Source organism: Apus apus, chromosome 3 (assembly GCF_020740795.1).
Source record: "Apus apus isolate bApuApu2 chromosome 3, bApuApu2.pri.cur, whole genome shotgun sequence".
NCBI lineage: Eukaryota > Metazoa > Chordata > Aves > Apodiformes > Apodidae > Apus > Apus apus.
In genome coordinates, this window is record NC_067284.1 from 93,836,605 (window position 1) to 93,859,439 (window position 22,835).

The 22,835-nt window shown below is 39.1% G+C and overlaps 1 protein-coding gene across 9 annotated transcripts in view; it reads left to right on the top strand.

The window, feature by feature from the left end:
* UTRN (utrophin) overlaps window positions 1–22,835 on the top strand; it is a 358,149-nt gene that overhangs the window by 80,275 nt on the left and 255,039 nt on the right. For all 9 annotated transcript variants that reach the window (XM_051613510.1, XM_051613511.1, XM_051613509.1 and 6 more), the window contains 13 exons: window positions 306–478; window positions 3,927–4,042; window positions 5,074–5,237; window positions 5,782–5,985; window positions 7,090–7,271; window positions 7,987–8,137; window positions 9,603–9,722; window positions 10,463–10,564; window positions 14,284–14,391; window positions 14,927–15,106; window positions 16,418–16,587; window positions 18,782–18,905; window positions 20,934–21,021. In XM_051613510.1, the coding sequence (XP_051469470.1) occupies window positions 306–478; window positions 3,927–4,042; window positions 5,074–5,237; window positions 5,782–5,985; window positions 7,090–7,271; window positions 7,987–8,137; window positions 9,603–9,722; window positions 10,463–10,564; window positions 14,284–14,391; window positions 14,927–15,106; window positions 16,418–16,587; window positions 18,782–18,905; window positions 20,934–21,021 (1,882 nt within the window). The remainder of the gene's footprint in view (window positions 1–305; window positions 479–3,926; window positions 4,043–5,073; window positions 5,238–5,781; window positions 5,986–7,089; window positions 7,272–7,986; window positions 8,138–9,602; window positions 9,723–10,462; window positions 10,565–14,283; window positions 14,392–14,926; window positions 15,107–16,417; window positions 16,588–18,781; window positions 18,906–20,933; window positions 21,022–22,835) is intronic.

Below are 22,835 nucleotides of genomic sequence, written 5' to 3' on the forward strand. Positions count from 1 at the left end.
GGGTTTGGCTTACTGGTGGAACTGCAGCAGAAGGCAGTAAGAAATATACCCCACGCTTAGTGTAGGCAGCACTGAGGAGAGGGGGAGGATCATAACGTAAGAGTGATATGTCATTGTTACGTGAAGGATTACTGGTTCTTTTAATCAGAGCGCAAAGGTAGTCTGAAGACTCTCATTCCCAGATTTCATGTGAGGAGTTAGTTTGGTTCATAGCTTTTCATGGGAAAGAGCCTTTCACAATTTATGAAATAGCTTGGTTCAAAACTTTTATAAGCAGGAAAAGTGGAGACTATGCTCTTTTGCAGGTGAAGGATGTCATGAAGAACATCATGTCAGATTTGCAGCAGACCAACAGCGAGAAGATTCTGCTGAGTTGGGTTCGGCAGTCCACAAGGCCTTACAGTCAGGTCAATGTCCTGAACTTCACCACAAGCTGGGCAGATGGACTCGCCTTTAATGCTGTCATCCACAGACACAAGTAAGTAGCAAATAGCTTATCTTAGACCTAGTGAAGTAAGCAGCTTTTTCACCATGTCTTCATGCTTGAGCATGTGACTGTTTTGGTGTTTCTTTTTTTTTTTTTTTTTTTGTGGTAACATTAACAGTTAAGGGGTATTGTCAAGGCCTGGTAAAGGATGGAACCAAGGCAGCAGTGTCACTCAGTTCCTGCTTATGTATGATCCCTTTCTAACTGAAGTGGATTTACATTCCACTTAGTATGCATTATCCAGCTAATGTGCTGAACAGGTCTCTGCAGGGGGGTTTGACCACCTCCTTCCCCTGTACTTCCTTCCTGCTGCTCTCCCTCCTCTGCAAATGGAAACATTTCTTCAGTCAGTTTGCTGAATCATTTTAGTAGGAAGATACAGAAGCTTCAAAACGAAGAAATAAAGAAGACAGGCTCTGTAGCTTTTCTTAGTCTTTGAATGCATGTTGCCTGAAAGACTGTGTGCAGTTCTTTCAGGAGAACTGCTGAGCAGAAGAATCAAAGGGTAATAAGAGTACTTCAGGTATTTGTAGTGAATTCATTAGTTTTTTCATTGTATTTTGTAAGGAATTATGTTAAAACTTCTTTGCACAGATCTTTTGTGTTTTTGAAGAACTCTTTGGTGGTCTAAGGAAATAATTGTTACGGACTCCTGTGAAACTTACCTGCTAGTTCTTAGGTTTTTTTAATTTCTCTTTAAGCTCTGCTTCTGGACAATTCATTCTAATCCAACATACTTCAAATGAAGTCAGCTCATTGCTTGGCAAAGGCTGACTTTTAACCATAAAAAACATTTTACCATGGTAATGGTATGATACTATCTAGAATGTAACCAAACGTCCTGGCCACCAGGAGGTACGTGTCATGGCAAATGCTTCACAAACGCCCAGAATATATATGCCCAGCAGATACAAAGTGCTTGCAAAACCTTATGTTCACTTTGAGCCTGCTGCTCTCTGCTTTTAAGTGCCCATTTGGCCTCTGCTGACTGAAATAACAGGCTCTGTCACAGGCTCACTGGCTCCAGGACAGGTCTGCCCTGGTACCTCTATGTGCCTTGTAGACCAGGGCTGGCTTCTGTTCAGCCTGTACCACACTGAGGGCTCCTGAAAATTTGGAAGGACTGTTCTTCAATTCAGAGCAGTGCTAGTAAAGGTGTCTCTGGACTGCATCAGAAGTATTACGAAGTCCCTTCACTGGATGGTGTGAGTGGTACTGACAGATTTCATACTGGCTTAATTGCCTGCAGCGGCATGGATCTGCTACTTGAATGTGTGAAGCTTTGTGACGGAGAGAGTGCCAGCTTTAGACACAAGTGAGAACTAGGTGACCTGAGGGAAGCAGAAGGAGAGAGGCAGAAAAAGGGGCTTTAGGCTTTTTGCTGTCCTCATGCATTTTGACTATGTACTTGGGCTTTGCAGGATCTGAAATCTATGAGCTCTGCTCTTTTCAGAGCAGGGTTAAGTAGCAAAAGGCCCTGCTGAAAACTTGAATAGAGTAACTAAAATTTCAGTTACCTGGTTCTGCTGATCTCTGAGCCTTCAGTGTTCCCTCTTTCTGGGAGCCTGGCAGCTGCCAGCACATCAGAATTCAGCTTTGCTGTCCCTGGGCACCAGTCCATTAGCCAGGGAAGCACCATTTTTCGCACACTTCTAACAAGTCTTGAGCTGGGTTTAAATTTAGGCTAGCTTTGAAAGAGAATCTTTAAAATGCACTTGCAAAGGTCATGGGGACTGGGGCAGGTTGCAGAAGTGTTAGAAGAACAAAGCTGTTTAGCCTACCCAGACAGTAGTGCTTCCCTGCCTAAAGGGCATTTTCAATATTGCCTTGAAATTGTTTAATATAATGTGTTTATAATGTATAATAATTACTTCATGTAGGACAATTTTTGTAGACCCCAAGAGGTTTAATAGCTCGCTTTTCTCTTTATGTATCTGTGAATGATTATTAGTAGTACTACCTTTTGGCTATAATATCTAGTAACTTTGTAACACAGCACTTAACAACAATATATGAGGTAATAAAACATTCAACATCTTACTGTGCTGGTCTCTTTACTTTCCTGATACTAGCTTAGTTCCTCTGTGAATTCAATTCTGTTCTTTGGTACAATTTTCTTGCTCATAGGTAAATATCTAGCTTGCATTTTATTGCAATTTGTGTTATCATGGCAGTGTGCAGGTATTTTGTGTTTATTGCAATATGTTTTCCAAAGTAAGAGTCTCTGCTAAGGCTTTATATGAATCTCTGTGGTTATCCTTGTTGCTTCTTGCACAGAGGGTACAGTATTCCACTAGCTTCTATCAGGATCTTTGCATACCTTTGTTCCCCGCTCACCCCATCTTCCTTCTGGCAATTTGCTTCTCAGACCTTGCTGGCCTATGGCCTTCCCGTTTAAAAAATGTAATGACAGATATTAAAAAAGATGCTCTCAGGCCGCTTTAGAGCAGAATTAAGTATTAAAATAATTAAAGGCAAGCCCATCTCTTCCCTCCCAAGTCCTATAAAGCACTGAATCAAGAGCAATGTTTTAATGAGAAGCCACTGTTACATGGGAATGGGAAGTATTTTAATGGCTTTGCAGTCTTACAGGTGTGCTGCTGCAGCTCTAGGGTGATCATGTCCCCTCAATGTAGGTACCACTAGGAGGGGGCCCTGTTTGCTGACCCTGCTTTCTGCTCTGTGCTCTCCTTTTCTCCTTTGAGACCTGCTAGTATGTTTTGGGTGCATGGCTGGGCTGGAGATTTCATTTGGTTCACGCTAATGTGAGGTGAAGGCTGTGGCACTGTAAATGCATCAGCTCCTTGGTCTGGTTTGCATTGTGACTCTCATGAGCACTTGTGATGGGCTGCATTTTTTGTAGGTGTGTTTTTTTACTGTTTTGTTTTGTTTTAAGGGTGGAAAAAGGCATAGGACAGGGCGAGCAAGCAGGGGTGGAGATCATTGCTGCTCCTGGCTGTGGTAGTTCGGGTGGTCACTGAGCCACATGACAAGATTGGAATGAGGCTCTCCAGGAACAGAGTGACTCTTGATACCCCAGCAGAGCTTGATGAAGAAAGCATGTAGTAACAGTAATGCTGTGACAGAAAAAGCTGACAAAAACTGGTTGTGGGATAAATTCTTAACAGAGCCGATTTATTTTCTTTTAGTATTTAACCTCCTGATGCAGTCAATGAATATATGTATAGAATGCATAGAATGAAAGGTAGATGTTGCTGTGGACCTACAGTCAGTTAATTGATTTTTTGATTACCAGATTCTCACTAATAAAAAGAGAGCACATTTTTGTATTTATACGTTTTTGTATATGCGCTTACGTTTGTCTTTTCTGTGTATGTTATATTACTTCATATCCATTACTTCGTATTCTGCATGGTATGGAATTGTTTTCTTCAGATAAAATGTATTTCTTTCTTTCCTGTTTTGTCTTTACCTTTAGACCTGAGCTTTTCAGCTGGGATAAAGTTATACATATGTCCCCAGTTGAGAGACTGGAACATGCTTTCAGCATAGCCAAGAACCACTTGGGAATTGAGAAACTGTTGGATCCTGAAGGTGGGATATAGTTATTTTACTTAACTAGAAGCTTTTGTGAGGTCTCTTGAAGGAAATTTCTTCTGTTGACATTTACTATACATACAAATTCCAGCAGTTTCATGCATTGATATTTTGTTTCAGGCCCTTAAATTTGGGTGGAAAAGAATGTAAATTTTAGAGTAAGGGTATGTCTGTCTGTGTGTATGCTTTGGCTTCTTGAATGTTAAAGTTCAAATTGATTTACTGTTGAGAGACAGTATACAGAAGGGGAAGATGTTATCCTGGCTCAATTTTGTTTTAGGTAGGTCTACTGCAAGGGACAGTGCTTTTCAGATGAAGTAGAGCATTATGTAGAATGGAATAGCTTACGAGCTCATGATATTTTGCTCTTCATATATACATAGAGTAGCAGTAGCTGCCAGTTCTGTGAGTACTTGCTGTGTGGGACTACTTACCAGGAGACTTTAATGGCACCTTCTTAAAATTCCGAACTGTCGCTCTGCTTTGAAGGGAGCCTCTGAAGATACACTCTAAGACAAGCTCTCAAAATTTATAGATTCAAGCACCACCTGCTTAAAAAAAAAAAAAAAAAAGTGAGTGAACCTGAGTTGGTGAAACTCTCTTTTATATGAAAAGTAAGAAAATGAACTTACCAATGCTGGGAATGGAGACAGAGCCTAAGTAGAAGAGTTTACTTCTGTGGGATACTGTCCCTGAACTGCATGTCTGCTTGGGAGATGCTCTAGAATAATTTCCCCCTAAGTTTTTATTCCTTGATAACTTCATGTTTGGTCTCTTGCTTCAAAAAGAGCATGCCTTTTAATGTAATTTCACTTCTAAATGTAGAAAATTTATTATTTAAAAATTTTTCTCCTGTATACTGTTTTCAACTGTAGCATGACTCTTTTAATTTAAACCTTACTAAAGGCTACTTAACAGAAGAACCTGTGATTTACACTATATGTAAAGTCTTAACTGATTTCTAAGCAATGGTTTAGAAAAGCAGCTTCTTCATTTATTTTCCCCCATATTTTCTCTTTTTGATGCAGATGTTGCTGTACAACTTCCAGACAAAAAGTCTATTATTATGTATTTAACCTCTTTGTTTGAGGTCCTTCCCAAGCAAGTCACCATGGAAGACATCCGGGAAGTGGAGACTCTTCCAAGGAGATACAAGCAGGAATGTGAGGATGGAGAGTTCAGCGTGCAGCAGGTGTTTGTCATCAAAGTCTGCCTGGCTTTTCTTAAGTTTTAATTTTAGCTGATCTTCAGGCTTGTCAGTTTTCTCTAGAACATGATTTCTGTCTTGGGCAACACAGTTGGGAAAACATGTAGATCATATCATCTTCAGGATTGACTTTCTTTCTAATTAATGTACAAATGTATAAAGTTTCATCAGTGTTATGTTTCTTCTGTTTCTCATTTGTCTTGGCAAGCTGGAGAGAGCGGCCCAAAATCTGAGTTTGCTGTAGGACTTGTGGTATTGGTGGTGGATTTGTTTTGTTTGGGTGTGAGATCCACTGCTGTATTAAATGAGCAGGATTAAGTTTTTCTATCCAGGTTCCTTTTTAAAAAAATGAAAGTGCATCAGTGGTGACTGTGTATCTTCTCGTTAAAAATGCACCAAATGATTACTTTTACATTTTTTTTTAAGGATTAAAAGGGATCTTAATTGTTCTATTTTTAGTATAATTTGGGAAAATTTGGGAAGGCATCTTCTGTGTACTTCTAAGACCACTTTTCTCTTGACTGCCTAGGCTGCAGCAGTTGAGGAGGAGCAGAGCAGTTCTAGAGCAGAGACTCCTAGCACAGTGACAGAGGTGGATATGGACTTGGATAGCTACCAAGTTGCTCTGGAAGATGTTCTTACATGGTTGCTGTCAGCCGAGGATCAATTTCGGGAACAGGAGGAAATATCTGGTGATGTTGAGGAAGTCAAGGAGCAATTTTCCACCCATGAAGTAAGTTCGTTTGGCAGCATTTGTTGTGTGTAAGCTCAAGAACTTCCATTTCCTGCCATTCTGATTCTTCTATCTTGCTTTTTCTAAATTTTTCTAAATTAAAAGCACCTCTAATTGAATGTGATAGCCTGGTGTGGTGGGGTTTGGGTTTTTTTGTTGTTGTTTTTGACAAATACTAGCTTCTTGAAGGTGAAACAGATCTTAAAGAGAACTTACAGTGGAACAAGCTTGGAAACTTTAATGATTTTTTTTGAAATAGCTTTTGGTGGTTGGTTCACTGGTGTCTATAATACAAAGAAAAAGGCTGATTGGTGCTGCTTTGGTGCCAACGACTAAAAAGCCTTGTCAGCTTTTATGTCACTTGCTGTTAAATGAGGGCAATGCTGAAATTGATAATCATGTCAATTGAATTCAGTGGTTTCTCTGTCATGATTAGCATAGCTTATTTCAGAAACATGTGTTGTTGCTTCTAAATTATTGTTGTTTTAAAATTATTTTGTTGTTTTGATTCTGTTCCAAGTCTGAAAAACTGTTCTAATGTGGCTAAAAGTTTCAAGTGTCACATTAGATATTTTAATTTTCTCCTGTGTCAGTTTACTGTGTACAATTGAATTAAAAATTTGAATGCTGATCAATATGAAGACTTTCTTTTTCCTTGTGCTACAGTTTAAAAGCCTCGAACCAAAGGAAGAGATATTCTAGATTTATAGTAAATATGTGAATTTTTAATGTTAACTCATACAGTTCTATTTGCTTTCCTATGGTACATTTCAGATCTTGTTTTATGTTCTGTTGGCCATAGGTAAGTTTCTGTGTCATTTTCTTGGTGCATTTGCTCAAAGTCTGTCTTCTTACAACTTTTTTCCCTGAGGTGGTTAGCTTTTTTCAATTAGCTCTATTTTACTGTCCCCAGAATTTTTGTAGCTCATAAAAAAATCTTCTGTCATGGAGAGGAACAGGTCTGCCATGCTTGTGGGTTTGGTGGTGCTGGCTCATTCTGCAGTACTGTTTCCCACACTACAATTTATTAGGACAATTATGAATTCGTAAGTTCATTTGGAAGCTCACAGATCACAGTGATGTGGCTGGTTGTACCATTTCCAGGGTTTTATGATGGAACTGACTGCACACCAGAGCAGTGTGGGCAGCGTCCTGCAGGCTGGAAACCAACTGGTGGCCCAGGGAAATCTGTCTCCCGAAGAGGAATTTGAGATTCAGGAGCAAATGCTGCTACTGAACTCCCGCTGGGAAGAGCTACGGCTGGAGAGCATGGACAGGCAGTCCCGGTAAGTCATTGTCACACAACTTCTCCTAGAGTTGCAGGACCCATCTCCGGTGCCTATTGCATCTTGGAGAAGATGGTTTGCATCCATTTGTAAGATTTTTTTAATATACATATATATTATTTTTAATCTTTTTTTATGAACTCTTTAGTTTGTGACATGCAATCCACCTTCTTTGTACTTTGCAAGGTGAAACAAAGGAAATGAATATAACTGGGTTTTTGGGATTCTTAGATAAGTCTTTTCTGACTGTTAGGTAATGTAAATGCACCAGACTGTAGTATCTACATGCAGTAGTTACATAAGTGTTTTTAATATTGTTTCAGTAGTTTTGAATTCCTGAATAAAGTGTACAGCAAATGGGGATAGCTATGAATGTTTATACAACTAAAAAGCATTTAGAATCATTTTTTCCTGCCTGTGGGTTATCAAGCTAAGAGCTGCACATCCAGGGAGAAACTCTTATTTTGTTGCCAACTCTCCGTAGAGGCTCTTTGGGAGGCAACTCCCTGTTGCAAGGAATATTCCCTTGCATAAATTGTATAATTCACTAACTTTGTTGCTTGAGAAAGAAACAGGGATACTTAATGGTGAAATATTATTTGATAGTAGCTAACAGATTTATGAATGGCCTTGCTTCTTTCCTATAGAAGCTAGAACTTAGCCTCTTTCCTTGGGAAAAATGTTTCTGAAAAACTGCCTGTGCTTCCCCCTGCAGCCTGCATGACATGCTGATGGAGCTCCAGAAGCAGCAGCTGCAGCAGCTGTCTGACTGGCTGACGGTCACTGAAGAACGCATTCAGAAGATGGAATCTCAGGTCTTAGCAGAGGATTTGGAGTGCCTTCAAAAACAGCTGGAAGAACATAAAGTAAACGTTTTTGTCTGTTATGTAATATGTAAGGGAGAAGTATTAGTAAGATGAATATGGTGGTGGGTTCCTTAGCTGAGGAACTGTGTGTCAGAAGTCATATACAGCTCTGTGCTCAGGGGCTGCATTTGATGTTTAGAAAAGGGTGATGATGGGATGGAAAGGAATCGAAAGTTTCTGGAAGTGCTTTTTTAACTGAACACTTGAACACTGATGTCTAGTGTAGAAACTGTTATTTTTGCTTCTTGTGGGAAGAGAAACCTGTTGGGAAAATTGTGTTACTCTCTCTCTGTGCAGGAAATGAGACCTTTCCAGGTAAATTGTAGGTGTGACAGTATGAAATGTACTCTGGACAAACTTGTCTTTAATGATGGGAAGGCATTACTACAGTGTGCTTGAGATTTGCAGATTAAAATAATGTGAGAGTTGAAACTGCCAGGAAGGGCCTCCCAAGTCACTGATTCTAGTCTCTGCTATTGCCCTGCTATTGCATTGTAAGGGGGACACAGAGCACAAGTCTCTAATGAGCACAAGGTCTTGGAAGTGGTTTGTCTCTCAGTTAAGTTTCTGGATGGGAGTCCAGCCTCTCTAGCCTGCAGTGATTTTTTGAAGGAGAAAGATGACCTTTTGATATTGTCATGGTGGCAGCTTTTGTTTTCATACTCAGTGATGAGGTTGACCTTCTCCCCAGCATGGGACATAGCTCACAGGGCAAGAACTGTGGAGTATTTTTAGTCTGTGTGATTTTCTGTCCCATGTTTGCATTTTTTTTCCTCTGTCTTCAAAGTCTGGGGAGTTTGAGGCATCTTGTTCACAGAGCATCTTAGGATATTCAGGGATAAAAATGGTATTTACAGTACTGTAAAGGCGTATTGATCTTGCAGAGATATTTTGGAGGAAAGCTTTAACCATGGAGTCTCTTCTTCTAGAAGTTACATCCATATTTGAATCTACAGATTTCAAACTAATTGGAAGGGTATACTTTCTGCAGTTTTAAGCTATTGTCTTTGAATGTCATGATCAGTTATCACACTCTTTATGCTTATGAAAATGATATTGTCAACTATTAAAGGCTGAATGTTCTTCGTGATTTTCCCCTGTTTGGCATGTCCTATGATACCTGCTTATTAACAACAGTAGCTTTTTATAGAAAAATGTAAGCTGTCTTACCTATAACAGTATTCATATAGAAATTCGATGCAGTTGCTGTATGATTCTCCTAGTCAAGTATGGTGCATACCAAGCACTCCTTCATGTTTTCCAACATTTTGACAGAATGGTTTCGGGTTAATTTCTGACAGTCTTTTGCTTATATTTACTTAAACTATGCAGATTCCCATTGGCAAAGTCTGTGTCTAAGCATTGAATCTGAAGTGCTTTACCACAGCAGTTGTGTTACTTGCTGTGGCCAAAGTAGCAGATTAGCAAATGTATTAAAAGTTGTTAACCTGATTTGTTGTTCTAGAGCCTACAGAGTGACCTAGAGACAGAACAGGTGAAGGTAAACTCCCTAACACACATGGTTGTCATTGTCGACGAAAGCAGTGGGGAAAGTGCAACAGCTATGCTGGAGGAACAATTGCAGGTAAAATGTCAGAGCCTTCTTTTTTTACCTGCAGTAGTAGGCACTTCAAGCCTTTACATAAAATTGTTAATCAACACTAAAGTGCTTAAGCACAATTTATTCTAGAAAGTAATTTACAGTAATATTTTTTAGAAGTAGGATGAACATAAAGAATGATTAAACTTACTCAGGGTAAAAGCTGCAAAAGTGCTTTGGTGACTTTGAAGCTCAATTCCTGATGAGTCAAGCTGTTTGCATTCCCAGTGACTTAGAGGCGCTTTTGTAGTGTATTCTTTCAGCAGTTTCATAAAAATGGGAAGATGCACAGTACAACTCTTATTTCACAAAAGTAATTTTCATTAGGAAGTTAAAATCTGATGGAGGAAATATTTAAAGACATGAGCAGAAATCATCTGGGGAATATAATGTGAAGTATTTTTCTGTATTTGTGAGAAGTTAAACTGTAACCTGAAATATAGGGAGTGTGAAACAGAATTTAGTGAAATGGAATTCATGCTACTTTGTTCATTCCTTTTGAAGTCAATGGAATAGCTCACTGACTTCAGCAATAAGGCCATAGGTCAATTCTCTTGCAAGTTTAAACATCCAGCTTTGTGCAGTACAACAGTGAGGGTAACGGGCAAGGCAGCTATGATGCAGAAGGCGGTTACTGTGAAGTAGAAATTATGCTTTTAAATATCTGATTTTTGCATTTCTTTGTGAGGCTTGTGAATGTTCATGAGCGTTGCCTCCTTTTCTAGAGGCTTGGTGAGCGGTGGACAGCAGTTTGTCGCTGGACTGAGGAGCGACGGGTCAAGTTGCAAGAAATTCAGCCTTTATGGCAGGAGCTGCTGGAAGAACAGGTTAGTAGCTCTTTAGATACCCAGAATGACTGGTTGATTTGTGGAGAGAAAAATAAACTAAGCAAGCTAAAAAAACCAACAACCACCACCCAAATCTCTTAGTGGGATTTAACAGCTCTTGGAAAAAAATTTCAAAATACTAGATTTTTGTTATTGTTTGGGTTCCCAGTGTTTCTTGAGGAGCACAGTAGCTATGCAGTGCAGGAGAAGTATTTTCCAAAATGTAAGTGGGAAAGTTTATAACTCTTTGTAAGAGAATTTCCAAGGCACCTTGCAAATGGCCAGGAAGTGGGAATATCCATAAGAGCAAAATGGCAATGAATCACTAGGTATTTAGTGGTTTGCTAATTACAGAATTTTTTCTAATTGAGGTATATGTGCTTCCAACATGGATATATGTACACAGCCTTGTAATCAACTGATCATTAGACACTGTTTTCAGAATAGGTAACATAAAACATTTGGCCAAATGGCGAAGCATGCAGGTTGTCGCATTTTCCTGAGTTTAGGCAAACAGTTGAATTGTGAAGATGATGACACTGTGCGTTTTGTCTTTGATATCACACATTTTATGTATATATTAAATATACTGCTCAAATGCAAATTAACTGGTAGCATAAAAAATGTAGTAACACAATTACATGTGTTAGGTTTGCATGCCTAGTGCTAGAGCTTGTGTTGTATTTAAGATTAAAATATTCGATGGTTTTTCCTTTGAAGGTTTTACTTGTTTTGTTTTCTTCAATGACAGTATTTGTCACTGTAAGCTGATTTTAAAACTGCTGTACAACCAGGTTGTTTAGACATGTAAAAGAAATACAACAGTGCTGATACAGCGGTCGTTATCAGTTACTACCTGGTTTCTTTGACAGGGATGTTTTGTTGTGCGTTTTTTGAGGTTGCATATGTAGTTCTCCCTGACCCCTCCTGTATCTATTTGCAGCATATTGATAAGCTGAATTTGAAGCTCATGTGTTATAGTTGCTACCTGGTTGTTATTATTGATTCAAGCTTCATATTCTGGTTGATCCAGTGCCAAATATCTATTTATATGTATTTCTTTAAATTATTGTGTTGGTGTATGTGTACATATATATAGAAAATGGTGTGCTAACGTTTTCTGGCACCTCTTAACAAGGGCATGTAGTGATAGGACAAGGGGTAGTGGTTTCAAACTGGAAGAGGGTAGATTTAGCTTATACATGAAGAAGAAATTGTGAGGGTGGTGAGACTCTGAAACATGTTACCCAGGGAGATGGTTGATGCCTCCTCCCTGTAAATGTTCAAGGCCAGGTTGGATTGGGCTTTGAGCAACCTGGAAAGTTTCCTTGTCCATGCATCATGGAACTAGATGATCTTTAAGTTGCCTTCCAACCCAAACCATTCTATGATATGATTCTATAAAGTTATAAGTTGAGAAATAAGGATTCCTCAAAAATCCTCATTCTGTATATCAAGGTATGAACTTCAAGTGCTCTTAGTTTTTATAACTTTATCTGAACATTTTTTCTGTCCTCTTCCACCCTTATATTTGGGGGAAAGTGACCACTCATTGACTATTGCAATATTGTGAAGTGTGTCATAGAATCATAGAATAGTTTGGGTTGGAAGGGACCTTTAAAGATCATGTAGTCCAGCCCCCTCTGCAATGAGCAGTGACATCTTCAACTAGATCAGGTTGCTCATAGCCCCATCCAGCCTAACCTTGAATGCTTCCAGGTATGGGGCATTTGCCACCTCTCTGGGCAACCTGCTCCAGTGATTAATAACCACTGTCATTGTAAAAAAATTCTTCCTTGTGTCTCGTCTGAATCTACCCTCTTTTAGTTTAAAACCATTACCCCTTGTTCTGTCACAATAGGCCATGCTAGAAAGTTTGTCCCAATAATTCTTACAAGCCCCTTTTAAGTACTGGAAGGCAGCTGTAAGGTCTCCTTGGAGCCTTCTGTTCTCCAGGCTGAGCAACCCCAACGCTCTCAGCCTTTTCTCACAGGAGACATATACCACCCCTCCGATAATTTTTGTCATCTGTTGGAGTTGCTTTGGTTTCAGCTTTTTTAATTTGTGTATAATTATGTTGGTCTGTAAAAGTAAAAAAAAAATTAAAAAAATCTGTGTTTATTTAATGCAGAATGTCCTAATACAAGTAATGAGGAAGCAGTTTATATTAGGCAGTTTAGATCAGCCTATATTTGCATTCATTGTTTAACTATGGACAATGCATTTCTTACTAACAAGTTCAAATTACAGTTCTCTGCCCTGAAGAATTATCAAGTGATGTACAAAAATATTATTTGAAGCTAATTAAAAGTTTCAATACAAACACTTTGTTAACACAAAAATAACTAAACTGTTTAGGTTCTGTCGTTTTTCCATTTAATCCAACCAGATGGAAAGATGAGCAACAACGATACATCAGCCTTTTTGTGGCTGCCTAGAAAATTTTTGGAAACCACATTGCCAAGTCAACACAATTCTTACCACTCAGGAAACAAATTTCTCAATCAGTGCCAGATACTTCTTAGCACTGTGATAATTATGTTTCACTTTTCTAGGGAGAGTTATCTTCAGCTGCTGATTTAGCAGAAATTAATTGAATACATTGAAGGGTTTTTAAGCTCCTCTTATTCATAAAATATGTTGGTTGGGATGCCAGAGTAATTTTTCCAGGGAGTATGTGGTATTATAATTTTGTTTCTCACAGACTTATGGCATTTCCACCACCATCGTGTTTGCTATCTGTGCATTTTGCTTATTGGTTTATACCAGTGCTGTAAACTGCTTTAACCCTTTTGCCCAAAAGCTGCTGTAGTTCTGGGACACATCCAAAAATATACAGCTTCACTGAGGAGCCTAGTGGCTGTTCAAAGAACAGAGAGGTCTGCCTCGCTGTATCATTTTATTTTTTTAAACACAGAGGAGTAGCAGTGTGCCAGTGTCTGTGCAGCTGAACTTGGTGGAAAGCTGGATATTCCAGTCTATGGAGATGGCCGCACAGCGGCAGCAACAGAAAATTTGCAACTTAATATCAAACTTAGAAAATCCTTCCTGATACTTGATGACAGTTACTGCTGGAGTTCCCTAGGAGTGCTGTGTGACTGAAGTGAGACCCAGGATAGATTTCCTAGTAAAATGGAGTAAGTTCAAGATCCCTGAGTTAGTACTGTCCAGAGCAGACAGCTCCAGCTTTCCACAGTTAATGAGGCCGTGCTTGCTGAAGTCACTTTGCAATTGGAAGTAGGTGCATTAGGAGGTGGCTATCTAAGTCTCTGACTGATTACCTGGACTAAAATAGCTCTGAATTATTAGTGGTGGAGCTTCTGTGAGAAAATATTTTAATGACTGGAATCACCAAGGAAGAACAGCAGAGAATTAAATAAAACATTCTTTACATTTTGATACATTTAATTCCAGTATGCATTAGAAGTCTTGCATCAGCTTCATTGTGCATATCTGCTCACTATAAGTAACTTTGAGCATTGTGCTCTGATATATTGAGAAATGTTTTTGTTGACATTGTTTTAATAGAAAGGATTACTTCCCTGATCACCAAATATTTTTTGTCCCCTTTTCTTTTTGTTAACGCCAACTGGAATTCCTGCATAAAAAGACTGCAGAACTGTGCTTTGAAATCTGTACAATGATCTTAGAGAGGGAATTGTCAATAGCTGTTTGATAAACTAGGTATTTTCTTGTGCTATTTTTCTTATGATCTGCAGTGCTTATTGAAAGCTTGGTTAACTGAGAAAGAAGAGGCTTTGAGCAAGGTCCAGACAAGCAACTTCAAAGATCAAACAGACCTTAGTGTGAATGTTCGAAAACTAGCAGTGAGTATCACTATCCTGCTGTATCCTGTGAAGTCTTGTAGCCTAAGTGAATGGCAAAGTATCATTTTTTGACCCGTAGGAGCTGTGAATGCATAATACTTTGGAATCCAGGACAATATTATCTCCTTGCCAAATTCTTTGACTTGAATTTAAAAAGTCTGTGCTACTTACTCCATGATCATTCCAGGCTGGTGTGCCAAACTTTGAAACAGTTATCTTGGGTTTTTTACAGAGTTTGGAGTTTACTGCAGGCCACCAGTCAGCTGTTCCAAAGTGTGGGGTTGTGGTTTTTATTTTTTTAAATACATTGTTGCAGTTTGTACCTGAACTAATAATTTGCAACTGTTACTTAAGACATACTGCTGACTGCTCTAGGAGCTTTTTCATTTATGTGCTTTTTAAAGTTTCTGTTAGTGCTTCGTTACACAAGAGAACTGTTTTGAAATCTATGATGTATCTGACTCGTCATGGAATTAAAAACTAAGGGATGGCAGAATACTTATTGTCATCTTTTAATGTTTTCTTTGAACTTCAGATTTTAAAAGAGGACATGGGTATGAAGCGGCAAACACTAGACCAGCTGAATGAGCTAGGTCAGGATGTGGCCCAAATCCTTGGGAATGACAGAGCTTCCAGTAAAATTGATCAGGATCAAGAAGAACTAACTCAGAGGTGGGACAGTTTGGTTCAGAAGCTAGAGGATTACTCTAACCAGGTACTTAACAAGGCTTTATTACTTTTTAGCTGTTTAGTTGTCTGTATGTATGCAAACGTCATTGGTAGTGTCAGCAAAATTGCCTATGTGAGTTCTTGTCATCAGGCTAGAGAGGTAGGTGAGTGTTCTGTCACATGGGGCTGACTTTATCTGCTGACAAACCTATCTGCATTTTTGGGCCTTCGAAACCCCAAGTTGTTAACCTGACTAGTACTGTTACTCCTTTTTTACACAGATTAAGCTTCATTTTTCTGATGAGTAAAGCAGGCTTGCCATGTATTATCAGTCAATGCAAATGCCTTTAAACACTGTAAGAGTGCTGGGACTGGATTAAATCTGATACTAAAAAAAACAAAGACAAAACCCCAAACCCAGAATAGATAAACAAATGGGAGTCATACAAGCATTTATGCTCTGTGAGTATGATTTCTCATCTGTTGAAAATAGAGTAGTTGTTTGTTTGATATGTAACAATGATAGCCAAGCTGGATTGTTAAATGTTTAGTTTAGTATTTTAAGGGCTTGGTTATGTTTTTATTTAGACAGAACTCCCGTTGGCTTCTGTGAGAATTTTGTTTGACAGTTTTAGGACTCATATGTCCCTTTTTTGTGGTATTAAAATGTTATTATGGTGAAAGCGGTGGGACTGATTCATGATGCATTTAGTGTATAGTGAAAGAGTTGTGCAGTCTGAATAAGGATCCATTTCAGTCATGTGGCTTTAATTTGTTGTTCTGAGTCAAAGCACTGGAGAGTGCCAAAACCTGTCTTCGTTTTTTCACTCTCCCTACATATCAAGCATATACTTAGAACTTACAGGTTGATTCCAATGGGACTTAGTTTATAACCCATCGAAGACTGTGGAAGGTTTCTATTGACTTGAGTGAGTTTTTAGGTCAAATTCACTGTGTATCAGCTCTTTCTGAGAGGTAGGCTTGGTTTTATGGGATATGAGTATAAAATACAAAAGTGTCTGTTAATAAACCCAAAGAACCTTGATTCTTTCAGTGAACCAAGCAGTTGTGAAAGAAAATAGATACAGTGTTTATTTTGCTGATTTTAGTTCACTTGGACTGGCATAAAATTCTAGGTGAACTGAGAATTTTGATGTTTTTTGCATCTGGTAAAATGAGACAAAGTTTTTCTCTGCAGTGCATCTATGATGAAGATGCTTCATGACAGCTAGGTGTGCTTATTTGTAGGAGTGAATTAATGGACTTTTATGACTGATGAATAAAGGGAACTAAGCACCAGCAGTTCAGCTTGTGTTAGAAATGGCATTTAACCCTTTTGCTAAATTATTTTGTATAGGTAACTCAAGCTGTAGGAAGTGTAGGGATGTCACAGGTTTCACAGAAGACTGCTGCAGAAACAACATCATTGAAGGAACACATAGTGGTTAAACAAACCAAACAGGAATTGCCCCCACCACCACCCCCAAAGAAAAGGCAAGCCCCAGGGGACAGTGAAGCAAAGAAAAAGTAAGTATATGTAATTTTTGTTTTCCTTTCCTTGCTAGTTACTACATAGACTCGCATTCACATTAGGAATTCTTTTTTTCACAGAAAGAGTGGTTAGACACTGGAATAGGCTGCCCAGGGAGGTGGTTGAATCACCATCCCTGGATGTGTTTAAGGGTCGTTTGGAGGATAAGAGTCATGTTGGTGCATATGGTTTAGGGGAGAACTTTGTAGACTAGAGATGATGGTTGGACTCGGTGATCCGAAGGGTCTTTTCCAACCTGAATAGTTCTATGATTCTATGATCTCATGGTAGTGACTTTCGATTCTTCTTTTATGCAAGCAAGGAGTACTTAATTTGTGTTTCTGAGGTCAGGGTTGAGGAATGGGAAGGGAACGTTATGCACAGCCTTGTTTCAGAGCAACAGAAAGCCTCCAGCATCCATTAATTTTGAAGGGAATTGGGGCTGTTTTGTTTCTCAGAAAAAGCAGGTCTTTAGTCCTTTGTATTTTGGTTCCTTTGCTGAAAGATACAATTAATTATATTTGCTTTCTTTTGGAAAAACATCATCTGGTATTTGGTTAAAAGGTGTTGTGAAAGTGCCAGATATTTTGATTGATTTATAATGTATTTCTAATCTCCATAAAATATATGGGGGAAATGGGAGAAACTGCACAAAAAAAAGCTTGAACATATTTCATATCCCTGGTATTTAGTACAGTGATGTCTTCTTTCACTAGTATATCTGGAGTGGCTGACTGATTTGCATATACAGAACCATAGAATGGTTTGGGTTGGAAGGGACCTTAGAAGATCATCTAGTTCCAAACCCCCTGCATAGGCAGGGACAGCTCCCTCTAGACCAGGTTGCTCCAAGCCCCATCCAACCTGGCCTTGAACACTCTCATGGGGGGGGCATCCACAACTTCCCTGGGCAGCCTTTTCTACTATTTCACCACTCTCACACTAAAGAATTGCTTTCTAATGTCTAATCTAAATTTACCCTGTCACTGTGATAGATGATGTGTGTTCACACAGTGAGGAAGAGGTGTTCTCTTCATTTTTCTGGAATGGAGGTTTGAAGGCATGAGGAACCTGCCCAAACCCTCTTGAGGACTCTGGTCCTATCCTCCAAGCCTTAGTGGGGGTGATATGTGCATGTGGATGTCCCAGGGCAGTAACCCAGTCAGCAGCCCATCTCTGTGCAGCCCTTTTCTCTGCCTCATGAGTCATAGAAACTATTTTAGACTTGGAAAGGAAGAGTGATTATCTTTTTTTCCCAGAGTTCAAACTGTATTAAGGACTAGAGTCAGTTAAAGTAGGTTAAACTTGCTGGTGCTTTTGCCTGATCCCAGTTGTTTATGTTGAAACCAGCAAACGGCCAGGAACTAGAACTTTGCAGGTTTTCCCATGAAAGCTTTGAGTGGCTAACAGTGACTTCTGCAGTTGTTGGTAGGCTGTTATTCTGTGTTAAGATTTGCACTGTGTTAATCAGTATGATTGTAATATTATACTGATTTGCAGTCTGTATAGTATATGTGTCTTTCTCTCAAGTTCTGTGCAGTATCATTAATTTGGGAGTTGTGGGTTTTTTCTTTGAGTTTTTTATTTTTTTGGAGGTGGGTTTTAACTTGGAGGTTTTAGGCATAAGAAAGTAATGTTAGTATAGACATGTCCAGCTGCAGCCAAAAATACGCTATAAGCTAATCTTTATTCAGCTAAGAATTCAAAGAAGGTTTGTCAACAGTGACTGCCATGGGTGCTTAAGTTGCTAGCTTTTTCTTTAAACTAGTGTTGCAGACTTTCACAACTAGAGCTGTAATTCTTATGTCTTGTTCCTGAGCTTTAGTTCATTCCTTTCAAAATACTCAGCACTGAGAGATATCTTTTGTGATATATTAAAAGAAACAGTAATAGTTTGCATGAAGATATGTATGAAAAAATGAATAAATAAATTGCACCATGCATTCTTAATTTGCTCCCAAAGGCTGATGCCATGGACATAACTTTTACTGTGGCAGTTTTTTGAAAGGCTGTCTCTGTCCTATTGCCTGTGATTAGCAATATGAGAAATGTGAATCTTCTGTGCAGGCTTGCTGTTTTGGGATTGAGTAATGTGCTGAACTTTAAGATGTTTGATTTTTAAGGCAAAGTGACTGACTAGGGAAAAATGACAGAAAAAAAATAAAATAAATGTCTCACCTTTTAAACCAGGTTTGATGCTGAAAGTACTGAACTCTTGAACTGGATTTCAAAATCAAGATCTGCCATTCAGGCTGCAGACATCAAAGAGTACAAGAAGATGAGAGACACTTCAAATCTGAAAGAAAAGTTGAAGGTAAAATGAGGCAAAAGAGAATGTTCCAGTCAATAGTATGTTTTGTCTCCACACTGGCTGTCAGCAAAATGTGTGGGCTTATGAACATGCTTTGTGAGGATTAGGTCCTCTAGTTAAACAGAACTGGACACACATGGAAATCTCTGATCAGCTGGACACAAACTTTTGCTGGTGTTAGGTTGCACAATCCATAGGAGATTTTAAAAACTTGTATTACTGATGTCTCCTTTGGAGCTCTGATTGATGTCTGTCTTCAGGATTAGTATCTTTTCCACTAAGCAGCGTATTTTGTCTTCATGTTTCACAGTTGGAAATGAACTTGGCTGACACCACTTTCATATTTTTGGCAGAGATGGGCCAGTGGGCTGCTCAGATCCCTTGAGTAAGGCTGTGACATTCTGCACACAGTGTGTACCATGCAGGGTGCAGAGTGTTCTATTGTTACAGTGTTTGGACATGTTTGCTCTACTAATTTTGGAGAAAACCTGAGAGTTACAATTTATATATGGTATTACTGAACTGCAAGACAGAATACATAATTTTACGGGATCCTATGGAAGCCATGAAAGAATTATTTAATCTTTCTTCTGTTTCAGGAATGTGTTCTTGGGTTTTTTGGTCCTTAAGCATGCTTTGTTAATGAAGGCTTACTGGAGCTTTAGCAGGACCTGCTAGATTTGATTCTTTTGAAATCAAAGACAATGCTTACAAATATCTATAAGGAGACTATCTACAAGTCCAAAATGGTACCAGTAGGAATATTTGGAATGGCAGTACTGTTGGAAATAAAACACAAAACAACCCTGCCGATAGTTTATTTATAGAACTTTGAGTATTTGTAACTCTTCATAAAATAAGCTCCAAGAGAAACATGAGGTTCCCATGAACTGCACTGTTTTTAAATTATTGGGCTCTAATTAGGTAGGACACTGTTTGTCCTTCCCAACTCTGCAAATAAATGCATGTTGCTTCTGAATTTACTATCATAGAATCATTAAGGTTGGAAGGAACCTCAAAGATCATCAAGTTCCAACCTCCCTGCCATGAGCAGGAAACCCTACCACTAGGCCAGGTTGCACAAAACCTCATCAACCTGGCCTTAAAAACCTCCAGGGATGGGGCATAAACAGCCTCCCTGGGCAACCCATTCCAGTTCCTCACCATCATTATAGTGAAGAATTTCTTCCTAATATCTAACCTAAGTCTCCTCTCTCTCAGTTTAAAACCATTACCCTTGTCCTATCACTACTTTCTCTGATGAAAAGCCCCTCCCCAGCTTTCCTGGAGGCCCCTTTCAAGTCCTGGAAGGCTGCTATACTATAGCGAATCCAAACCAGAGTAATGACCTTGGACATTACTTTTGAAAATATTTTAATTTTGAGATAGTTCATTGTAATCAGAGGATATTAAAGTTGTGGTCTGGTGGCTGAGAAACTCAACTTTCCTCTTGGCTCACACAATTCATCAGTAGGTATGCCTCGAGGGAGAAACTTGTTTATCTAAGACTCTTGGTAGTTGCATAGGATTTCCCTCACCATTTCTTTATGCAGGAGAGTGAAGCACTAGAGCTTATGAGAGTGGATTACTAGTGGGCTGTAGTTCTTGCCAGCTGGACAGCTAGTGAACAGAGATTTCCCTTCTGGAAATCTCAGTAGAGACTATAGAGGTGGACTATTTTAAAAAGTATTTTCTTCACTGTTTCACATGAAGTTATTACAATTTTTGACCACAAGTGACTTCTTTAGCTAGTGTGCTGATATCTGATTTCCCATAGCAGGATTGTCAGCTCTTTTAACAATATTTTATTCCTGGTGTTGTATTAGTCTCTTGCTTTCCTGGTACTTGTGAGAGCTAACTCCTTTTGCTTTTGTTTTCTGAAGAAGCAGGACTAACATGCATGTTAGAAAGCACTGTATCCAAGAAAACTGGAATGTGTTTTGGGTAGTAGTGGGAAAATAAATGTTCCTTGGGGTTGGAGAGGTGAAGAAAAATTACCCTCTCTGTATTCTTTTGGGTTTCACTTTGTAGGTGATGGAAAAAGAAACAATTGAAAAAAGCCAAAAGTTAGATGAACTGAAACAAAGTGGACATGTTCTTTTGGATCAACTGGGAAAGGGTAAGAAACTAGAAGGTCTTTCTGTTCTGTAAATTAATCAGAGGAGTTGTCAGGAAATAAGTAGTGTCAGGTAAAATACCTCCAGTGAAGTATTGTGATGTATTCCTTCCCTCTCCTGCCATTTTCTTTCCTTCAGAGACACTGGTAATTTTTACTGTTCCTAGTTATTGATATGTGTTTTGTTTCTACTAAAGCTTATAGAAAAGCAATATTAATATTCTTCAATGTGTGTGTTCATTTGCAACCTTTTAACATTATTTTTGTTAAAATAGAAACAAATTCTAAAAATGACAGTAACATGTTTTTTTGGGGAAGGAGTTGCTTTAATCTTAATATGTGTGGAGATTTTGAGTATAAAAATAAAAAATGACTGCCTTAAGTGGAAATTTTGAAACCAAATTTAGGCTTGGTAAGTGTGTATTCATAGTTTTCTCTTTTTGTAAAACCTGTCGTTATGTTTTGTTGGTGCAGTTGGAATTTATGGTTCAAAGGCAACAGAGAAGCCTACATCCTTGAGAAAATGATTGATTGTCAATTAAAACACTTGTCCCTGGAAACTTATAATTAACATCAGTGAAAGATGAATCTTTATGTATTCCCAAGATTTTGTTTCATAATCTGACAAAACTCCATCAGTGGAATGTGACTTATAAAAGAGCTCTTTGTACAATCTAGAAATAGTCTTTAGGATTCACTATGCACTTTGCCCCTGGTGAAGCTGCTGTGACTGGTAGCATTCAGAGAGGTGAAAAATGGTATCACTGACCCAGCATTCCTTTTGGAAAATGCCAATTTCCATTGGATTTCTCAACTGTCAAATATTTTTCCAGCCAGCCCCTTTGCCTGGATGCCACAAATCTGCTAAGCATCTCCAGTCTTCCCCCCCTTGCCTACTACAGCAGAAGCATTTTACAGTGGGTGCTGTTGCCCTGAATCTGATGACTCGAAGCCACTGATTTGACCTTCAGTTTAGATTATACAAATTTGTAGCTGTTATTTGTCTTCAAACCTGGACAGAGATCCTCCCTCCCCTCCCTCTCTCTCTTTCATACACCTCTCCAGGTGTGATAGGTTATGGCTATGAAATCAGCATCTGCCGTTTCGAACAAGAAATGCAGTTCAAAAACTGCTTTGTATAAGCAAAGTCTGCTAGTATGTTTTGTCCAGCTTAGAACGACAACCGTTCTCTGCAAAAGCAGGTACAGTTACACCTGTGTGGAGTAACACACAGCACTGCTGTGTGTGTTTGCATCCATTTCTCTTCTGGGGCACATACAGGCCGTGTTCCGATGGCAGTGACGAGTCACTGCATGCACGCTTCTCTTACATGTCTGGTTGCAGCCACTGTGCTGCTGTGTCAGAGACATGCCAAGTGCGTGGCCAGCATGTGAAGCACAGGGAGGATCTATGGAGCAGAGCCTTCAAGTGCCCTTGCAGCCAGCTAGCTAGCTGCCCTGACCAGAGCACTGGGCTCCACTTCTGCTAAAGCAGAGCAGTAAACAGACCCCTCCTTATACTCCAATTTAAATGATAGAACTTTTAGGTTCAAATGACCCAAATGTGCCTTATATAAAAAAGGTGGTACCTTGAAAGAGATTCTGTGTTGGAAACTTGGAATGGTAGGAAGGTACTGGAAATAAAAGAGCAAGGAATGGGTGGGAGGTCTGTTCAGGTCCTCCGCTCAAGTAAGGCACTGATTTGTCAAAAAGATGGTGTAGCAAGTGCTTCATGTAGTCACTCTAAGTGGGAAATAACTGTATTTTGTCATGTTGCTTTTGTAGCTATCCATATTACCTAGTTATTAATCATATCTG